Here is a 19,265-nt window from a genome sequence, read left to right on the forward strand (position 1 = left end):
TATTATAATACACTAATCATTTTGGGGATTTTGTTTTGACTCTTGATCTGACAATACGTTCATCAGTACATTTAATGACCAATAAAGGCTCAGATGTAGCCAGTCTAAAAATGACATGCAGGCAGTATGCTGGTACATTTTCAGTGCACTTCGTTTTTGCTCCTTTATGAGAACAGTTTCAGATCTTCAAACAATAAATTATCATTTGAAAGATCATTGACTTAAACGTACTTTATACATTTATAAACAATTAAATGTCAGCAACCCATTAATGCATCCTATCAGTTTTACATAAGAAAATTGACTTTTTTGACTCAATGTAAAATTGTCACGTAACTTTTCTTGCTCCTGCTGCCTATCACAAGTGTATAAAAATATTATTAGAATAAACACATATAATACATTATTAAAATAATTTGGCTTCCTTTTAACATGGCACTCAAATTACAGGCAAATGTAATTTTTTTTAAAGTAACTTTTATTTAAAAAAAAAACATTCATTACAAATTCAGTGATTATGACATAATCAACAAAATCTTAATCAATCTGCAATACAAAATAGACAAAAATAATATAAAACAAAACAAACAAACAAAAAAAACGTTTTTAAGCAGATGGCTGGAAATTCGAGTTTTTACAGTTTCATTATGAGAGGTTCCATGGGAGAGAGGTCTACTACAGCCAATGTCTATTACATTTCATTACACAGGATCATAAGCAACATGTGTCATTATTTAAGACAGGACTATCTGCTCTTTAAATAAAAGCGTATTAAAATACAAATTGTAGTTTATAAGATACAAAAAGTTCGGAATTATTTTGAAAGAAGCTGAATTACACCAGTTCTTGTTCACCCTGCTTGTTTAAGTATCACAGGATCTAAAGCACCATTTGTTCAACTGGACAAGCTTGTCAGCCAAAACCTGCAGAAACATTATGAAACTACATGATTCACTGGTATAATGAAATAGAAACAAATTAATATTGATGATTATCAATTTGCAGGTCACAGGATCTAGTGTAGTATATTTAGATGCATTTGATTTTCCATTTAATTGTTCACATAAGTCATAATTCATTTAGTTAATTCAGTTTTTAAGATGAGAGAATAGAGCTGCCATGCTACAACTAAAACCTAAACTGGATTTGTGAGCTAATACATGATTTAAATTTCACTTAAAAAGGAAAATAAAAACACAAAAATAATGTTTCTCAACTGGTTAGGTTTGCCTAAGTGAAGCCATCAAAACTCACAGAGGAAATAGTAACACATTTCTTCTCAGGTGTTTGCCTGTGCATATTAAGACCTGTCAATAAAGACTGAGTAGATATTATTACTGTATTCAATGAAGGATAAACCTTTTAGTTTTAAATCCCTTTTTGGGAACGCATCTGCGATAAATGATCTGGCCACATTTTTAGAGCTTCAGCAAATGACATATTACATTTGACAGTGGATTTGCTATTGATCATTTTTGAGCTGATTTGGATTTCTTAGGTGTTTTGTTTCCTCCTTTTTTCTTGAAGGTGGTGAAATCCTTATCACATACTTCACATACCCAAAGGCCTGAGGAGTCAGAGAGTGAATTAATAATGATGAGAGACAAAATCATACAAAGCTAACTGTGAAAAAGCAGGCAAACTAAAATAACTGTAATGACACTTTTGTATTTACAAGTCTGGTTTTCTTTCTTTTGTTGTGTTATTTAGTCACCAATTGATGCCAATCACAAGTGTAACTGACATCAAGCTACTGGTTGTGTATCTGTTGGTATGTATATCCAGTCACTCACCATTAGGTATGGTTTCCATGCCAATGCAGAATGTGTGGTATCCTCTGTCGCATTTGTCACAGAACATCATCTCATCCTCGTGGTGGGGCTGCTGGCAGACAGTGCATGTTTTACATTCCATGCACTGCCAACGGTATGTCTGGATCACACGCACAAGTTCCTCGCTCATGTCCAAGCAAGATGGGTGGCCTAAAATTTATGGACATGGAGGGACATGCACAGAAGCGAGTGAGACAAAGGACAGATGCAATACATGCACACAGACACAAACAAAACACAAAGACACAGAAAAGACATAATGTGAACAGGCCTGCCTATATGCCCACCTATCTATATGCATGCACACATAAATACATTGTCATGGTATTTCACTAAGGGATTTATACACCATAGCTTTTCTTAGTATGTTTATGGAATTTACCATGTACAAAAGTTTCAATATATTCTTTGACTGGCTAGCATTTGCTGTATGCTTTGTTTCTATTTGGTTATTATTATTTCAAGTTATATTAGGAATTATGCACATTACCAGAAATCACACAAGTTTTACTGTTTAAATGTAAACACAATACAATACTAGAAACACTTGCTTTGAAAATATAAAGTGCTGTGCTCATAAACAATGAAATGATTCTGAGTGGTGGCAGAGTAGATGGATAAATATTTCCTTTGACCAGCAATAGAGATAATTTGTCAGACACTGAAGATGTGGGATTAGTTAAAGTTGTATAAAGGATTCAACATTTCCATCATCAGAGGTAAACACAAATTTCGATTGCAACTATACAATTGCACAAAAATAAAAACAAATAGCAATAGCAGTGATTAGGTTCTGCCACAAAACTGTCACAAATATTGGAGATTGTTGAAGTACAAGGATAACAATAAGTCAAACTGTCCTTTAAAATTAAGTGTATGAACTTACCACTGTTATCACATTGGGAGCAGTGAATGAGAGCCTCTGGTTTGCCTTTCTTGTTGGCCTCTTTACCCTTCTGGCAAATGCCACATATAGCATTGGGAATGACCTTAGGCTGCAAGGGCAGAATAATGCTATAAAACCAATTACACATGGGTATTTGTAGTCATGGAGAACAGTGGTTCAACAGATTTTTAATACTTAGAGACCTCTAACAGAACCAATTGCAAGCATGTAGTATCTGAAAACTAGAGCAAAATTATTATAACTGGTCAAGACATGGGTAGAACAGAATGATTTTAAGGATCCTGCAGTGGTGTTTTTTTAAGCAAAAACCCTATATCTTCCGTTAATTATCATGCAAAAACACTATTTAAACATCTCTCAATTGTAAACTTGAATCAATGTGCTGCCAAACATAAGCACCACTTCTGCCTCCTACATGAGTTTGCAAACCTTGTTTACACTCTTGAACTGTGCTATATAAATATGGGCATCTGTTTAACATACTGTAACCCCGAGTTTAAAAAAAAAAGACAGGACAGAATAACAGCAAGAGCAGGATAAGGAGGCTTGGGGACATTTAAATCTGGATGTCACGTGAACAAGAACAATTATTTACTTTTCATGCCTTGATACAAAGCAATTGTATTAAAGAAAACAGAATTAGGTCACCAACCAAAATATATATTAATTTCAAACTTATGTATAGAAAAACAGACACAGTTATAACAGTGTAACTAAAATTACTATGATTAAAAAAGATCTGTGCAGCAGTATTTATATGGAAGACAATGAAATATACATTAAAATGAGTTTTTCAGTGTTATTTATAGGCATTTGCAAAGCAAATGTTTTCTGATTAATGTGCATTATGCTCAGTGCCTCAAAATATAGTAAGACACCTTTCATTTAATTGTCCTCGTGACAGGAAGTTGACTGATTGGACTAATTAGCCAAAGGTTAAAATATAGGTCAATAGAGGACACAGTTTGACAATACTGACTAGAGAGACTAGAAACAAAGCACAAACTAAACTAAAACAGCAACAGGAGAGCTATGGAAAATAAGGAAAGATCTGCATGTTTGTGCACACTTTCATTCACTTACTGTATGTTCATGCATTTCACCAAAAGTTCTCTTTTTTCATTCAAGATTATTGTAGTCATTAGTAAAACGTGTTGTGGGCATATAAAATGCTTCCATTGCTAGCAGTGTCCAACTAATAGGTCAGTCCAATAAATCTGCTTAATGCTAAATCTTATTCCAAACATCTACAAAAAAAAAAAAAAGTAATTCATGAATCCAGCAACCTTATATATGTTTTATTCTAAATACCTAAATATTGACAAAAATACTGTATACTTTCAAGCATGTTTGCTTTTACATAATCTGGCAGCTTTTATGGCATTATACTGTTTTAAATGTTGTATATAGTTTTGCACACAGAGGCAACCACACAGAGGGACAACTGGAAACTTTAACCTTAATCACTACCTGATCTCCTCTTACCTTAGATTCTTGGCTTTACTACTAGCATCCAGGATTCAAGGATTCATTGGCAAAAATTAATGACAGTATTTATAATAATATATAATAACTATTATTATTATCATTATTAATAGTGCAGTATAGATCTAAATGTATTAAAAATGTAACATGTATCACATCTGAACAAAACACTGCTTGTAGAGGCAATCAGTTATTCAATCTAATTTCAACTTTGGTATCCATAATTAATTTTTATTCTTTTTGTGAAATACCACACTATTCAAGCTTTAGAGAGTTTTCAGCCATAACCACTGTCAATGGTAGCCAGATCAGAGCGAAGTAACGTTAATCAGCTAGCAATTTGCAATGACTATAAGTTTTGCTGTCATAGGTAGTGTCTTTTGCAGAGACATAGAAGTTATTAGAATTCATCTGTTGGGATTTTAACTTAAGGGGCAAAAGTATATGAAAGATCTACCACTGGAAAGGGGACTAGCATATTTCGTCTCCACTGGCTCCGCTGATTTACCAGAGTTACAAACATATGGATCATACTTTACTTCTATTTAGTGCACCTGAATGTCATCACACCCACCCTTCCTTTTGTGCTGATCCCAAAATTATACAGTACAGGGATATTACATTACTTATTATATTAAATTAAATTATTAAATTCTGGCTACCAACATGCCCTGTCTGTATGTTCAAACACAAAAGCAAAGTGATCTGACGAATAAAGGTCAACTCAAAGTTAGGATAAATCAAAGACACTGGTAAATGATAAACAGATAAACACTAGAAAAGGACCATGTCCACACCACAAAACTGAGCTGAACTAAAATGGACTTACCCATGTCCCTAATAGTCTCAATAATGCTAATATACCAGCATATATTAGGTCTGTTTTTGCAAGGTTTGTGTGAGGACTGCAAAAATGTACAAATACTAAAGCTCATAGCATAGTGTTATAGGGGTAGTATTGTGAAATAATACAATTTATATAGGGCCTTGAAAAATTAGAAGAAATTCAAAACATTTGTTTAAAATTACTGAGTTAAAGATCAGTATGTACTTATGTGGAGCTTGTCCTGTACCATTCACATCCAGGCAGACAGCATGAAGACCACTTTAGCTTAGCCCAGCAACAGTGTGAACAAGGTCAGTTAGTCCTCATGTCTCCAAGATGACAGTATAAGGACAGGTAATGTCCATGTCTGACACTTATTAACAGTACATCACATGGTTTATAAACAGTATACTATTATACCAATACAGACTTTAAACATTAGGGTTAAGTGCATTCTTCACTTCATATATAAATGTTAAAATTCTCTAATGTTATACACTTACTACTTTAAAAGCAACCACAAAATGTATGTGGTTTATATTTTCTCTACTTTCCTATATCAGAGAGAAAGAACTCAAAAATGAAAAAGGAAAACGAGCAGCCAAAACATCCACTTACTTGTCCTAGAAGTATCTTTTTTGACAAGTGAAGAGAGAAGAGGTATATTGAAGACATTTTATATTAAAATTTTTTGAAAGTTCAAAACTGTCTTCTGTTAAAAAAAAACAAAACACAAAAAATATTGAAAGTGCAATGAAAAATAAAGAAGTGTACTGTTGCTTTAAAGTGTTCTTATTGCTCAGTCTGACATGAAGAGAAAAAGTAACAAGTTTCAATCATAAAAACAAAAACTGAAGACAGGGCCCCCAGTCTGTGTCTGTATGTGTGTCTATATGGGCCAGGTTGTCCCAGCTTAAATGCTTGACAAACTGTCGAAGCCGGACAACAAAAGTAAAGAAAGGGAGGGTGGTGGGATGGATGGGGAAAGGGAGTTGTGGTAGTAGTAGAAATAGAAGGAGGGGGAAGAAAAGTGTTGCTGCTGCTGTTGAAGAAGAGTTCAGGTGGTTTTGTCCTCTACCTTGTACCCTGGGGTGGCTTTGTGGGAGGCTGAATGCCGCTGGCTGCCATCTTTGCCTGGCATGGATGTCCTATCTTTGGCCTTGGACTTGTGACCTGGTCCACCTTCCTGGCTGTCCACGTCTGATGTATTGCCTGAAGAACTGTCCTGTGAAGTCACAGAAGAGGAAGGGAGAAGGATTGCAAGACAGAGGTTTTAAGAATTATGAAGACCACTGTATTTCCATGAAGAAATATAATACTCCTTCATTTAACATCTGCACTACTAATACAGCATTATCTTATACAGATTCCAATGGCTACTATAGTAGTTGTGCACAGCATAATGTCTTACAGATGAATTCTTGTTCTTTTTGTCATCCTTGCCATCCTCTGCGTCATCTGAGTCAGGCTCTGAGTCCAATCCAGGAAGCTCTGGATCCAGTGGAGGCTCAAACAAAGCTGTGTTCAGTGGCAGGTATCTCAGCTCATTGGGAGAGTACCTGTTATGTACAACAAAAAAATCTTTCAAGGAAACAAGTAATAAAGCCTGAGAGCCTATTCAGAAGACACATGGCCATACCTTTTGACTTACAAAATGGTAATCATAAGATGTTAGGAGTTGATTACCTTAAACTGTAGGGCAAAGCATTGTTCTAGGTGTGTAACATACCTTTTATAGTAGTCTTGGAACTGTCCTGGTATAAGAGCCACAGGGTAGGGACCTGTCCTGGTCAGCTCTGGGGCCAGCACCTTGAATCTGCCTTGAGGGACCTGAATAATCTGGGAAAACATATGAACCACAACACAATTCAGACATTTGGAATCTCTTATCAAGCATTATCAATGCTACATCATGAGCTCTTCAACAGATAGGGCTGGTCATTTTGATTTTTTCTTTGTGTACTTTGTTAGCTTTTTGCTCTGTGCTGGAGACCACTATTGTGCAAAAACCATTAAAACAGACTCAGTTCAATTTATGTTTATTTATAGCAACAAATCAAAATAAAAAAAATCATCTCAAGGCACTTTGCACAAAAACCCAAGAAAGAGAGAGGACAGACAGAACAACTACAGGACAGAGAAGGTACAAGAGAGAAGGAAGTTAGTGACATTAAATGGTGGAATTCAAATGTGATGGGAAGGGGAGGGGAGGGGCGGGGAGAAGAGAGGGGAGAAGAGAAGAGGAGAGAAGAGAAGAGGAGAGAGGAGAAGAGAAGAGAAGAGATTGAGTGAGACAAAGTGCTCACCTGGTGACATATTTCTTCCTCACAAGATATGTGGACCCTTAGAATTTACAGTTCTGGTTGTTCAGTACCCCATGCTTTCTGTGATAAAGAAATATGTCACCTGGTGCAGCAGTGTGGCTCACTGCTGTGTTTTTAATAGTTTTGTAGACCAGTAAGTGAAACCACATTCTGGATTCACAAACATTATGATGACTACACCACATTCACTGTTTGTAGTCTCTAGGCGTGATTTGTAAATTAATTAAAACATAGACAATCACTGCCTTTGGCAAAACCCATTAACTGTATCCCAGATTGGACTTACATGTGTCTGAAGGTCAAAATAAGCTCTCCTCTCTTCCATACGCTCCCTGTTGAAATTACTGTTGAATTCTGCAGCTTTTTTTGCTGCCTTCTTAATATACTCAGGAACCTTACTGGCTTCCACCTTCTGAGGGTTCTGCTGCTGCATTTGCTATGATAGGACAGACAATGTGATATAGGTATATATGTGCTGAATTGTCATTTAAGGAATTACTGTAAAATATAATCAAACCTTTTACACTGGTTAATGCAATAAAAAGTTGTTTAGAGATGACTGATGGTTGATGTCATTAAGACACAACAAAAGTGAACACAAAAAAATCTATTTCTAGTTGGCAGAAGAAATATATTTAAAAAAACAAAAACAAACAGAATATATGTAATTACCAAAAAAATAGATTTAAGTTTGTTTGAGCTGCTCTAAGATCCTTAGGCAGATTATTCCAATGGCTTGGGGTATTAAAACTAAAGCTTACATCACCAAAAGTGTTTGTCCTGCACTCCTGAACTTGTGCCAGATGACCTGGGAGATGTGCCAGTTCATAGATTGAAAAAACAAAAATGGCAGTACAAGTAGGCTGGTGCAAAACTATTTAGTGCTTTAAAAATGAGCAAAATAATTGTAAAATCAACAAGGAAACCATCAGGAAACCAATGTAATGATATTATATCAGCCTCACGTTTTATAGGATATTTCTGATGTTTTTGTACTTACAGAGTATTCTTTGGCTATTCTCTGCCGCTCTCTCTCCTGCAGTATGACTGAATACTCAGAGTGTTTGGTGGGATACTCCTTAATCATCAGATCTATCACCTCATCACTCCGCAGAGCTGTGAGACCTGAAAGGCACTTACACAATCAGATTCTACTCAAAGCACGTAACTCGAACAAAGTTCCTGACAAAATGAAATGACTGGTTCCTACCCAGAGTGCACTGTGTCTCAGTGATGACATTTTGTTCACGCAGGTATAGTTTCTCTTTGTGGGACAAGTCTCTCCTCTCCATATCTACAGAGAAACAAAAAAAAAATTCATTACTGGTCTGGGAACGTCTTCTGATCAGTCTTTTTATTAATGTCAAAGAGTGTGTTATGAGAAGAATATAATTACAGCAGTATGACAGCAGATGAAACATGACTACAGAGGCATAGCTACTAATAATGAGACCAATCCACCCTTTCAAAATGGCTGTACTTAAATACTAATAATAAATGACCAAGATTATTAATAGAATGGACGTTGGTAAATCTACACAGTACAAAGTAAGATTTACATATTAAATAGGAATATATCATAGTGTTAAAATATGCAACAATTTATGTCAATATCATACACAGTCTACAGCTATTAAATAAAATGATAATTTGGAATCATCAGATAGGGCACTGTGTGGACAGCTGTCACGAGTTCTTACCAGGGTACTTCCTCTTGAAGGATGTGACTCCCAGATACTCGCTGACCTGCTCCTGCAGCATGTAATACTCTCCTGTGTCGTCTGGTGGCCACTTGTATTCTGTCAGGTTCTCTGCTGGGAAATATGTCGGGCTAGAAGAGGAGGGAGGAGATAGAAAATGGGAGAGGGCAGGGGGGCAACTTAGCTTTAATCGAAGTTCATACTACTAATACTGTCCATTAACATTATACTAAACCACTTGCATTGTAATTCAGTTAAGTTCAGTTCAATATTGTCAGTATTTAATATTTGTATGCAGTGTTCATTGCTGGAAAATGTTTGACATCGCCACACATTGTTTCATGCCAAGCACCAATCCAACCCACCCAAGCTCTTGACTGGAAGTGTCACAGCTTCGAGAGCTGTCCCCTGAACCCATTCTTCGTCGTTTTGGAGGCTGGCTGCCATCATTGGACTCCTCTTCTATTGCATCCTCCTGCAGAGAAACAAAAAAGTCAACTTATATTTCTAATAATGATTTAATGGGGCAGCACAGTGGATTAGTACTCTGCACTGTTTCCTCACAGCAAGAAGGTCCTGGGTTCATAAAAGTTCTTTCTGTGTGGAGTTTGCATATTCTCCCCATGCTTGTGTGGGTTTTCTCTGAGTACTCTGGTTTCCTCCCACAGTCCAAAAACATGCATGTTAGGTTGATTGGGGACTCTAAATTGCCCATAGGAGTGAATGTGAGTGTGTGATGGCCCTGTGATGGACTGGTGACCTATCCAGAGTGTACCCCTGCTTTTCACCTGCTCCAGCAGATCCCAGCAGATGAATGAATGAATGAATGATATAGCACATAAAAAAAAAACTGCATACATGCTGGCATTTCTAGTTTTTTCATTTGAAAATATGATGGATTGTCTATCAAAATACTATTGCAGTTCTCCATGATTAGATAAAGGAGAGAAAAGAACAGCAACAATAAACAAACAGCCTGACAGCTCCTTTAACCAAAAATCTTCAGGCCAAAAGAAAAGCAATGTCATGTCAACAACATACATTTATTCGATCCTTCAAGTTACCGCATCTGTTGTTTGAATGGTGTGATTAGTTACAGATTACCTAGTTAGCTAAATACAGAGCAGAACAGAAGGCACGCTAAAAATGCATTTCTTCCTCATTATAAAATTGAATCACAATGTTTCTGTTCTGTTTCTGACTTATGAATATTTCAAAAACCACCCAGGCCCCTACTTTTAAACGCAACAGGGAAATGCAAAACAGCTCTAACAGGCTAACTAATCAGGTATAACAAAGAAAAAAATGCTAATGTGGTCAACAACCGTAATTGGCGTTAATTCATGGAGGGAGTTAACGTTAGTCGTTAGACAACCAGCTAACACCAGCTGTTAAACAAGCAAACAACCCCTCAACGCCTTGGTTTTGGTTTGTACGTTAATTTAACAAATGTCACCTTTAAGGATTGTGCTCCAGGTGTAGCAGGGTTGCTATCGCAGGACGGTCTGACAGGGACCACAGCAGCCATTTTTTTCGCTACATAAAGCCTGACACTATACTAGCGTTAGCTCACTAGCCGTTTCTTCGTTTTCTTTTAACGTCCGCTTTTACATAACCGCCATCTTCTGGGCTGGAGTATAGCTGGGTAGTGACGTATGGGCCAGGCTCCGCCATAGCTAGGTGCCGTTACAGGGTCCGCCATGTTGGTGGGCAAGTTGAGCTTCCGAATCATCTAGGTCATATGTATGAGGGCAAGAGAAAAATCATCATAACAGGCGATTTTCTAGCTGTTTGGTTTATTATTTAGCCCGGAGATGTCCTGGAAATAAAAGATGTTTAAGATACATTACAATTTTGGATCTTTATTTAAAAACACGAAGGACTAACCATTTGTAGATTGAAACTATAGATTTCTTTAACGTTGTAACGTCCCTCAAAGAACAGGCTACGACGGTAAATCAGTTTATCAACCGCTTTAATGGCGAATAGTACACATGCTACAGTGGGCCGTAGTCAACGCAAAAAAAAAACAAAACAGAAAAGTAGCATGATTGTTACAGGCTGCCAAATCAAAGAGCTCTCCCGCTCTAACTGCGGTAACTACAAACAAAAACAAAACAAAATATAGCCGCAAGCGGCGATGATCGGCCCTCGCCTCGAGCGGACCGCCTCCCCCGGCGCGGCGCCCCCGCGAGCGAACCGCGTCCCCCAGCGAGCCGCGTCCACGAAGGAACCGCCTCCCCCAGCGAACGGCCTCCCCGAACGAAACGCCTCCCCCGGCCCGCCGCCCCCGCGAGCGACCCGCGGCCGAAGCCGAGCTCAAACCGCGCAGCCGACCTGAAACAGCAGCAGTTGAAAGCACAGTTGCACATTTCCAGACGTACCGAGACACAGAGGTGAGGTGTGTGGGATTTTAACCGCTGCAGAGGTCACATCAGTGATACAGGCACATACAAACACACATTCAAACTTGATTGCCCTTACAAAGGCAGCCTATTGTGACTTTGATCGGTCACGTGGGTTCAGGCCTGCGGGGAGTGTAATTGATTCAAATGTGACAACACAGCATCAGAGCCCGTCTCCTGAGCCTGGGTTTGTCAGAGGTTTTCTTCCGTTAAAGGGAGTTTTTCCTCTACTTTGCCAAGAGGTTTTCTTCCGTTAAAGGGAGTTTTTCCTCTACTTTGCCAAGAGGTTTTCTTCCGTTAAAGGGAGTTTTTCCTGTACTTTGTCAGAGGTTTTCTTCCATTAAAGGGAGTTTTTCCTCTACACCAATAGTCAGTGCTCAAGGAATGAATTGGTTACTTTAGTTTCTGTATTTTGTACATAATGAAGTTGACTTAATGAAATAGTTGAAATTGTTGTGGACTCTGTCATTTACAGTGTTTTTCTTTGTCTTGTTGAGGCATATAGTGCCCATCTCCTGAGCCTGGGTTTCTCAGAGATCTTCTTCTGTAAAAGGGAGTTTTTCCTCTACACCAGTAGTCTCTGCTGAAGGAATAAATGAGTTACTTTTGTTTCTGTATTTTGTACATAATAAAGTTGAGTTAGTGAAACAGTTGAACTTGTTGTGGAGTCTGTCATTTTTAACATGAAATCATTTTGATATTTTACAATGTTGCATATTGGCCGTATTGCCTTCTACTGTGTCACTTTAAGTCACAGGATGCAGAGGCCACAGTTCAGATGAAAAAGTGAAATTTTTCACCTCATCACAGTGAAAAGAGTCTTGTCTCTTATAAAACCACAAGATTTATTTAATACCAAGACCAAACTGTGATTCTGAGTGGCCAATGGCTGATTTCAGAAGGCATGGGTCCGATTGGCTTTTATGATTAGGATGCCCTAAAGGATGTCTGTGCCAAATTTGGTCCATTTCTGACAAAGTAAGTGGAAGTACACAACATGTGCATCTTTTGGTTTAAAACTCCCTTTGCTTTTATGATTAGGATGCCCTAAAGGATGTCTGTGCCAAATTTGGTCCATTTCTGACAAAGTAAGTGGAAGTACACAACATGTGCATCTTTTGGTTTAAAACTCCCTTTGCTTTTATGATTAGGATGCCCTAAAGGATGTCTGTGCCAAATTTGGTCCATTTCTGACAAAGTAAGTGGAAGTACACAACATGTGCATCTTTTGGTTTAAAACTCCCTTTGCTTTTATGATTAGGATGCCCTAAAGGATGTCTGTGCCAAATTTGGTCCATTTCTGACAAAGTAAGTGGAAGTACACAACATGTGCATCTTTTGGTTTAAAACTCCCTTTGAAAAGCAATGCTGGATGTCACAGAAAGAATGTGGTACATAGAGCTCTGCTGCCATCTTTTGGCAAAACCGAGGACGTGCTCCCAAACAACACTCAAGTCAAAAGTCTGTTGTTCAAAACAGTGAAACCGCTGCACAGAAACTTACAGTTAAACAGTTGTAAACACACACTTCCAGATGTCCTGAGACACAAAAACACACTGACACACATATTAAGACATTAACAGAATAATCCCAAGGCCACAGTACAAATGAAAAGCTCACATGTCACAACATCACAGTGAAAAGAGTATTGTCTCTCAGAAAACACAAGATTTATTCAATGCCAAGGTCAAACTGTGGATCCAGTCACCTCACTGGGAGCCTTTTAAGTGAGAGGACAATTTGCACCCGGAAAGGTGAGGTGTGTGGGATTTTAACCACTTCAGAGGTCACGTCTCTGCGGCCACAGTGATACAGGCACATACAGACACACATACAGACACACAGAAATGCAGGACGGCAGCAGTCTCCTGGAAAGGTGAGGTGTGTGTGGGATTTTCACTGCTGCAAAGGTCACATCTCTGTGGCCACAGTGATACAGGCACATACAGACACACATTCAAACTTGAAGGCCCTTACAAAGGCAGCGCCACTGCCGCTGTGACTTTGATCGGTCATGTGGGTTCAGGCCTGCGGGGAGTGTAATTGAGTCAAATGTGACAACACAGCAGCTGCAGATCTTGCTGCAGTATTTGCATCTTTAAGTGTAAAACACCCTTAGGAAATGAATGGTGGGTGTGTGTCATCTCCAAGGCAAGAGCGTGGAAAATAGAGCATGGCTCTCATTGGCTTTTTTGCTCAGAATGGCCTAAAGGATTTGTGTGCAAACTGTGGTCCATTTTTGACAAACTAAATGTGTATTTCTCAATACAAATTTCTGCAAATATTCACATTGTTATATAGGGGGCGCTATAGGGCCTACAGTGATTTTGTTCAATCACCTGGACTCAGGCCCCCGGGGTCTACAATTCATCAATTGGTCCGATTCCAATCCGACCATGCGTGTGAGAGTTATTACAAGTTGAAGAACTGGTGGCGAGCCAAAAACCTGGGCCAACTTGCAGCGCCCGCCAAAGGAAAACCGTAATACTTATTCAAAGAATTTGGATAACTTTTGCAGCCCCATGGGTCTAGGTGACGCCGGCCAAAGATGAGCTCGATCGGTCAAACGCCCAAGGAGGAGTTCGAAAGAATACGAGGTGAGCAAAATCATCGAACTCAATGACCTCCAGATAAACCCCCAGCTGGTGGACTTCCTGTCGGTCACACGACCTGGACACAATAAGCTTTTTTGCTTGGCCTTACATGAGGAAGAGATCTGCCAAAGCTGGTGACTGTACGATGAAAAAAGTGTCACATGACCTCCCATAGGCCCAATGTATTTTGACCTTTGTCGGGGGCGGTGAAGAGCCATTCTTTTGAGTCTGTTTATGAAACCCATAAAATATCAAATTTTTACACGATTCTGAGGGGCCTGCAAATTTTGGTGAGTTTTCACACACGTTCAGGGGGTCAAATTTGAGGGAGTTGCGGAACGTGAAGAATAATAACGAACAAAAAAAAAAAAAAAAAAAAGAAAAATCCTAACAATTTCCAGGCCCACGGCCACCTGCCAATCATAACATATACATTTTCTGAAAGGTCTAACGCCCAGTAACGTCATGGTGGGGTGTGGGGAGACGGTAGATGAAGCCAGAAACCGCCACCCCTGCTTATTCGTCCCTTGCCTGTCGAGCGATTATAATAGTCCCTGCGCTGGGACCTCGGTCCTTGCTCGGGCCTAAATATAGCTGCAAGGGGCGATGAACGGCCCTTGCCTCGAGCGATTAGCCGCCGGCCCCGAGTTCGAACCGCGTCGCTGGCCGCTTCACCGGGAGCCCTTCCAATGACAGCAGGATTCCGAGCCGGGAAGCTGAGGTGGGGGGATTTTTTCAGGTTAATGTGCGTTTAAGAGACAGACAGTGAAACATTTTAGATTTCCATGGTAACCAGAGCAGTAGTTGTAAACACAGACGCACATTTACAGATGAAATGAGAGACAAAAACACACTGACACACATATTAAGACATTAACAAACATTGGCGCAATGTATTTTCACTTTTGTCGGGGTCGCTGAAGAGTCATTCTTTTGAGGTCGTTTATGAAACTAAAATTTTCACACATTCTGACACATTATTTTATCTGGGCAACTTTTTGGTGAGTTTTCACATGTTCAGGGGGTCACATTTGAGGTCATTTCGGTGAAAAATAATAATGCGGGGGGGGTGAGAATTATCCTAATGATTTCCAGGCCCACGCCCACCTGGCAACCACATCACATACATTTCCCGAAAGGTCTCATGCATCGCCACATCACGGTGGGGTGTGGGTCAACGCTAGACGCTGCCTGAAGCCGCCTCACCCTGCTTATTCTTCCCTTGCACATTGAGCAATTGTAATAGTACCTGAGCCTTCACCTTCGGTGGGTGCTCGGGCCTAAATATTCCCATAGCATGTTCATGGACATTATGGAAAACTTACTACTGTAACAGTCGGATTAATTAACTCGACTATAATTACTTGCAATACTGTCATTCTCCAACTACCGAAGAATTTCTGTCCCTGGTAGAAATAACACAAACAAAAACACATTTTTCATTTATTTTTGACACACCTGTTTGACTGGTGTCAAGTAGATGTGAACAGAGATGAACATACAAAAATTAAATGATAGATCAGGTATTTTTATTATATAAATATGGTTTTGTATTTTTACTAGATTTCCTTTGTCCCTGGGCCAGATTTTGGACATTCAGTCCCTCATAATATTGAGTTCAGTTTTGATCTAATAGTAACTTTATGGGCAAATTCCTTATTTTAATGAAATGTGTAATCTGTTTGTATGATATTTTAGTATTTTATGTATTTTTCATAAAAAGAACACCTGTCCCTTGGGTCACTGTCATTTCCGCAACACACCACAAAATGCAACTTTAGGGGTTTTTTTTAAAACGTTAACTTACAACCACAGCAACTGTTATGTGACAGGAGAGCACATAGCAAGAGAGCAGTTTCCCTTCCTCCAAGGGAAACAAAAATACCATGGTAAATTTTTTGCAAAACGAGAGTAGGTTTATTGGTCGTCATTTTCAAACAGCTCATATTTCCTTTGAATGTACAAATAAATAGAAAAACAGCATTTCATATTGTGCATTTTGAATATATTTAATGCTAACTCTAAAACAGAGATTAGCATGCTAATATATCATGAGATTTAAAAAAAAATGTTACACACGCATTTCCACAACAGTCATTTCCATCACTTTGTTTGTGATGGAAAAGATGTGTTGTGATGGAAATGACAAAGCCACTGTTATAAATGTATTTCATTTGGATTATATCATTTAAAATACTGTGTATTCACTTAAATAGTTATACAACACACTTCATCAACAAATTCATATTGTGTATACACTTAAACAACAAGAATAGAATGGATACTTAAATGTGGACCATCTGTTCTTTTGATGGCATGCAAAACCATGGCCAAGAGATCAAGAGCTTTCAGAGAAAGGATTAAATCAGATCCACTTAAATACCAAGTGTTTCTCAGAAAGTACCCGAAAAAAAGAAAAAGGTGTCAAATCTGTAGCAGAATTGTCACACAGTGAGAAAAGAAAAGTTAGAAGATAATGGCAAACTTATCAACAAAACATGCAACTACTGTGAAGCTTGAAGATGCTTTACGGAAGGTGGAAAAATACAAGCAAGGATGTGACTGACAAGAAGAAAATGGAAATGGCCAGATTTCCCCAGAGCTCAAAACCAAATAAATGATGAAGCAAAGAACAAAAGAATTAAGGAGAACTCTCCTGTTTCAGAACACAATTATTTCACAATACATATAATCTCAACGCACTTTACAAAAACAAATAATATAAAATAATTTAAATAATATGTCATTTAGTCATTTTAGTCCAACATTCAGAGCAAAGCATAATTTCCATCACACCCCAAAATAAGGTGTTTTTCAAATAAAATTAGCTACTAACATAACCCATGTTTTCAAAACATTTAATGAAATTTCACACGTTTTGTCCACCATTCTCCTCTCTGCCACAGCCTCCAGACTGTCCAGTTCCAGTCCAACAACAGATTTTGCCTTCCTGATCAACTTGTTTAGTCTGTTGGCCTCACCAGCCTTGATGCCACCTCCCCAGCACACAACTGCAAATAACAGTGCATTCGCTACTACAGACTGATAGAACACCTTTAATAGCTAGTTGCACACGCCCAGTCTACTGAGGAAGAACAGTCTGCCCTGTCCTTTCTTGAAGAGTACATCTGTATTGTTTGACCAGTCCAGTTTGTTGTTAATTTGGACTCCAAGGTATCTGTAGGAGTCCACAATCTCTACTTTGTCTCCAAGGATGGAGACAGGGACTGGGTCTTCCTGCCAAGTCCACCACCAGTTCTCTGGTTTTCTTGATATTGAGCAGTATGTTGTTACACCAATCAACAAAGCTTTTTATCAAGTGTCTGTATTCCTCATCATTATCATTATTGATGCATCCAATGATTGAAGAGTCATCAGAGAACTTCTGGAGGTGACAGGTTCCTGAGTTATAGTGGAAGTCTGAGGTGTAGAGTGTAAACAGGAATGGTGCCAGTACAGTTCCTTGGGGTGCACCGGTGCCGCTCATCACCACATCAGATATGCAGCCATCTAGGCGAACAAACTGTGGCCGCCCAGTGAGGTAGTCTTTGATCCACTCCACCATGTCTGCAGGAACTTCCATATCCTGCATCTTTGCACTTAGCAGGTGGGGCTGAATAGTGCTGAAAGCACTTGAAAAGTCAAAAAACATGACTCTCACAGTGTTGCCCTGCCTCTCCAGATGGGAGTATGCTCTGTGCATTAATTCAATTTCAATTTCAATTTTATTTGTATAGCACCAAATCACAATACAAATCATCTCAAGGCACTTTACAAAAACTAAAACTAAAAACCCAACAATTCCCTTATGAGCAAGCACTTGGCGACAGTGGAGAGGAAAAAACTCCCTTTAACGGAAGAAAAAACCTCCAGCAGAACCGGGCTCAGTTTGGGCGGCCATCTGCCTCGACCGGTTGGGGTGAGTCGATAGAGGAAAGAGAAAAGAACAGCAACAATAAACAACAAATAGACACTGAAGGTTGGTGTGGCCAGTAACTGCACCTCAGCGATATATAGCTCCAGGACCAGGGACAACTGCAGAAGGTTTTAAGTCTAGCCTTAAAAGTATAGAGAGTGTCTGCCTCCTGAACCCAGGCTGGGAGCTGGTTCCATAGGAGAGGAGCTTGATAACTAAAGGCTCTGCCTCCCATTCTGCTTTTGGAAACTCTGGGAACCACAAGTAGACCTGCACTCTGAGAGCGAAGTGGTCGATTGGGATAATATGGTACTATGAGGTCTTTAAGGTATGAAGGAGCTTGATTATGAAGGGATTTGTATGTGAGAAGAAGGATTTTAAATTCTATTCTATATTTTACAGGGAGCCAATGAAGAGAAGCCAATATAGGAGAAATATGATCTCTCCTGCTAGTTCCTGTCAGGACTCTGGCTGCGGCATTCTGGATTAATTGGAGGCTTTTTATGGAGATATTGGGACATCCAGATAGTAATGAGTTACAGTAATCTAGCCTTGAGGTACCAAATGCATGGACTAGTTTTTCTGCATCATTTAGAGACAGGATGTTCCTAATTTTGGAAATGTTGCGCAGGTGAAAGAATGCAGTTCTAGAGATTTGTTTTATGTGTGAGTTAAAGGACATGTCCTGGTCAAAAATAACTCCAAGGTTTTTTACAGTAGTGCTAGAGGCCAGGGTTATGCCATCTAGAGTAGCTATTATTTGAGAAAAGTTATTTCTGAGATTTTTTGGCCCAAATATAATGACTTCTGTTTTCTCCGAGTTTAAAAGTAAAAAGTTACTGGTCATCCAGGCCTTTATGTCAGTTAGACAGGCTTGAAGTCTGGTTAACTGGTTTGTGTTAACAGGTTTAATAGATAGATATAACTGAGTGTCATCTGCATAGCAGTGGTAATTAATAGAGTGCTTCCTAATGACATATCCTAAAGGAAGCATGTACAGGGTGAACAGAATCGGTCCTAGCATGGAGCCTTGTGGAACTCCATAACTAACTTTTGTTCGTGTGGAAGGTTCATCATGGACATGAACAAACTGGAATCTGTCCGATAAATAGGATTGGAACCACTTTAACGCTGTTCCTCTGATACCAATCGCATGCTCCAGTCTCTGTAATAAGATGTTGTGGTCAATGGTGTCGAATGCTGCACTAAGGTCTAGGAGGACAAGTATTGAAACAAGTCCATTATCTGAGGCTAAGAGAAGATCGTTGGTAACTTT

At 39.0% G+C, this 19,265-nt stretch overlaps 1 protein-coding gene across 2 annotated transcripts; it reads right to left on the reverse strand.

The window, feature by feature from the left end:
* Window positions 1-670: 670 nt before the first annotated feature.
* On the reverse strand, window positions 671-11,103 carry phf10 (PHD finger protein 10). 2 transcript variants are annotated; one of them, XM_026293353.2, is made up of 13 exons: window positions 10,962-11,103; window positions 10,531-10,806; window positions 9,440-9,549; window positions 9,075-9,205; window positions 8,585-8,668; window positions 8,375-8,499; window positions 7,661-7,810; window positions 6,780-6,889; window positions 6,462-6,609; window positions 6,129-6,275; window positions 2,719-2,827; window positions 1,794-1,982; window positions 671-1,567 (listed from the first exon to the last, which is right to left on the reverse strand). In XM_026293353.2, exons 2-13 carry the CDS (start codon window positions 10,600-10,602, stop codon window positions 1,470-1,472), a joined length of 1,473 nt encoding a protein of 490 aa, XP_026149138.1. In that variant the 5' UTR covers window positions 10,603-10,806; window positions 10,962-11,103; the 3' UTR covers window positions 671-1,469. The 2 variants fall into 2 exon arrangements, with proteins under 2 accessions (XP_026149138.1, XP_026149139.1); XM_026293354.2 differs by lacking the exon at window positions 7,661-7,810 and having other exon boundaries at window positions 10,531-11,088.
* Between the last annotated feature and the right edge of the window lie 8,162 nt (window positions 11,104-19,265).

Source organism: Mastacembelus armatus, chromosome 3, assembly GCF_900324485.2.
Source record: "Mastacembelus armatus chromosome 3, fMasArm1.2, whole genome shotgun sequence".
NCBI classification, from domain to species: domain Eukaryota; kingdom Metazoa; phylum Chordata; class Actinopteri; order Synbranchiformes; family Mastacembelidae; genus Mastacembelus; species Mastacembelus armatus.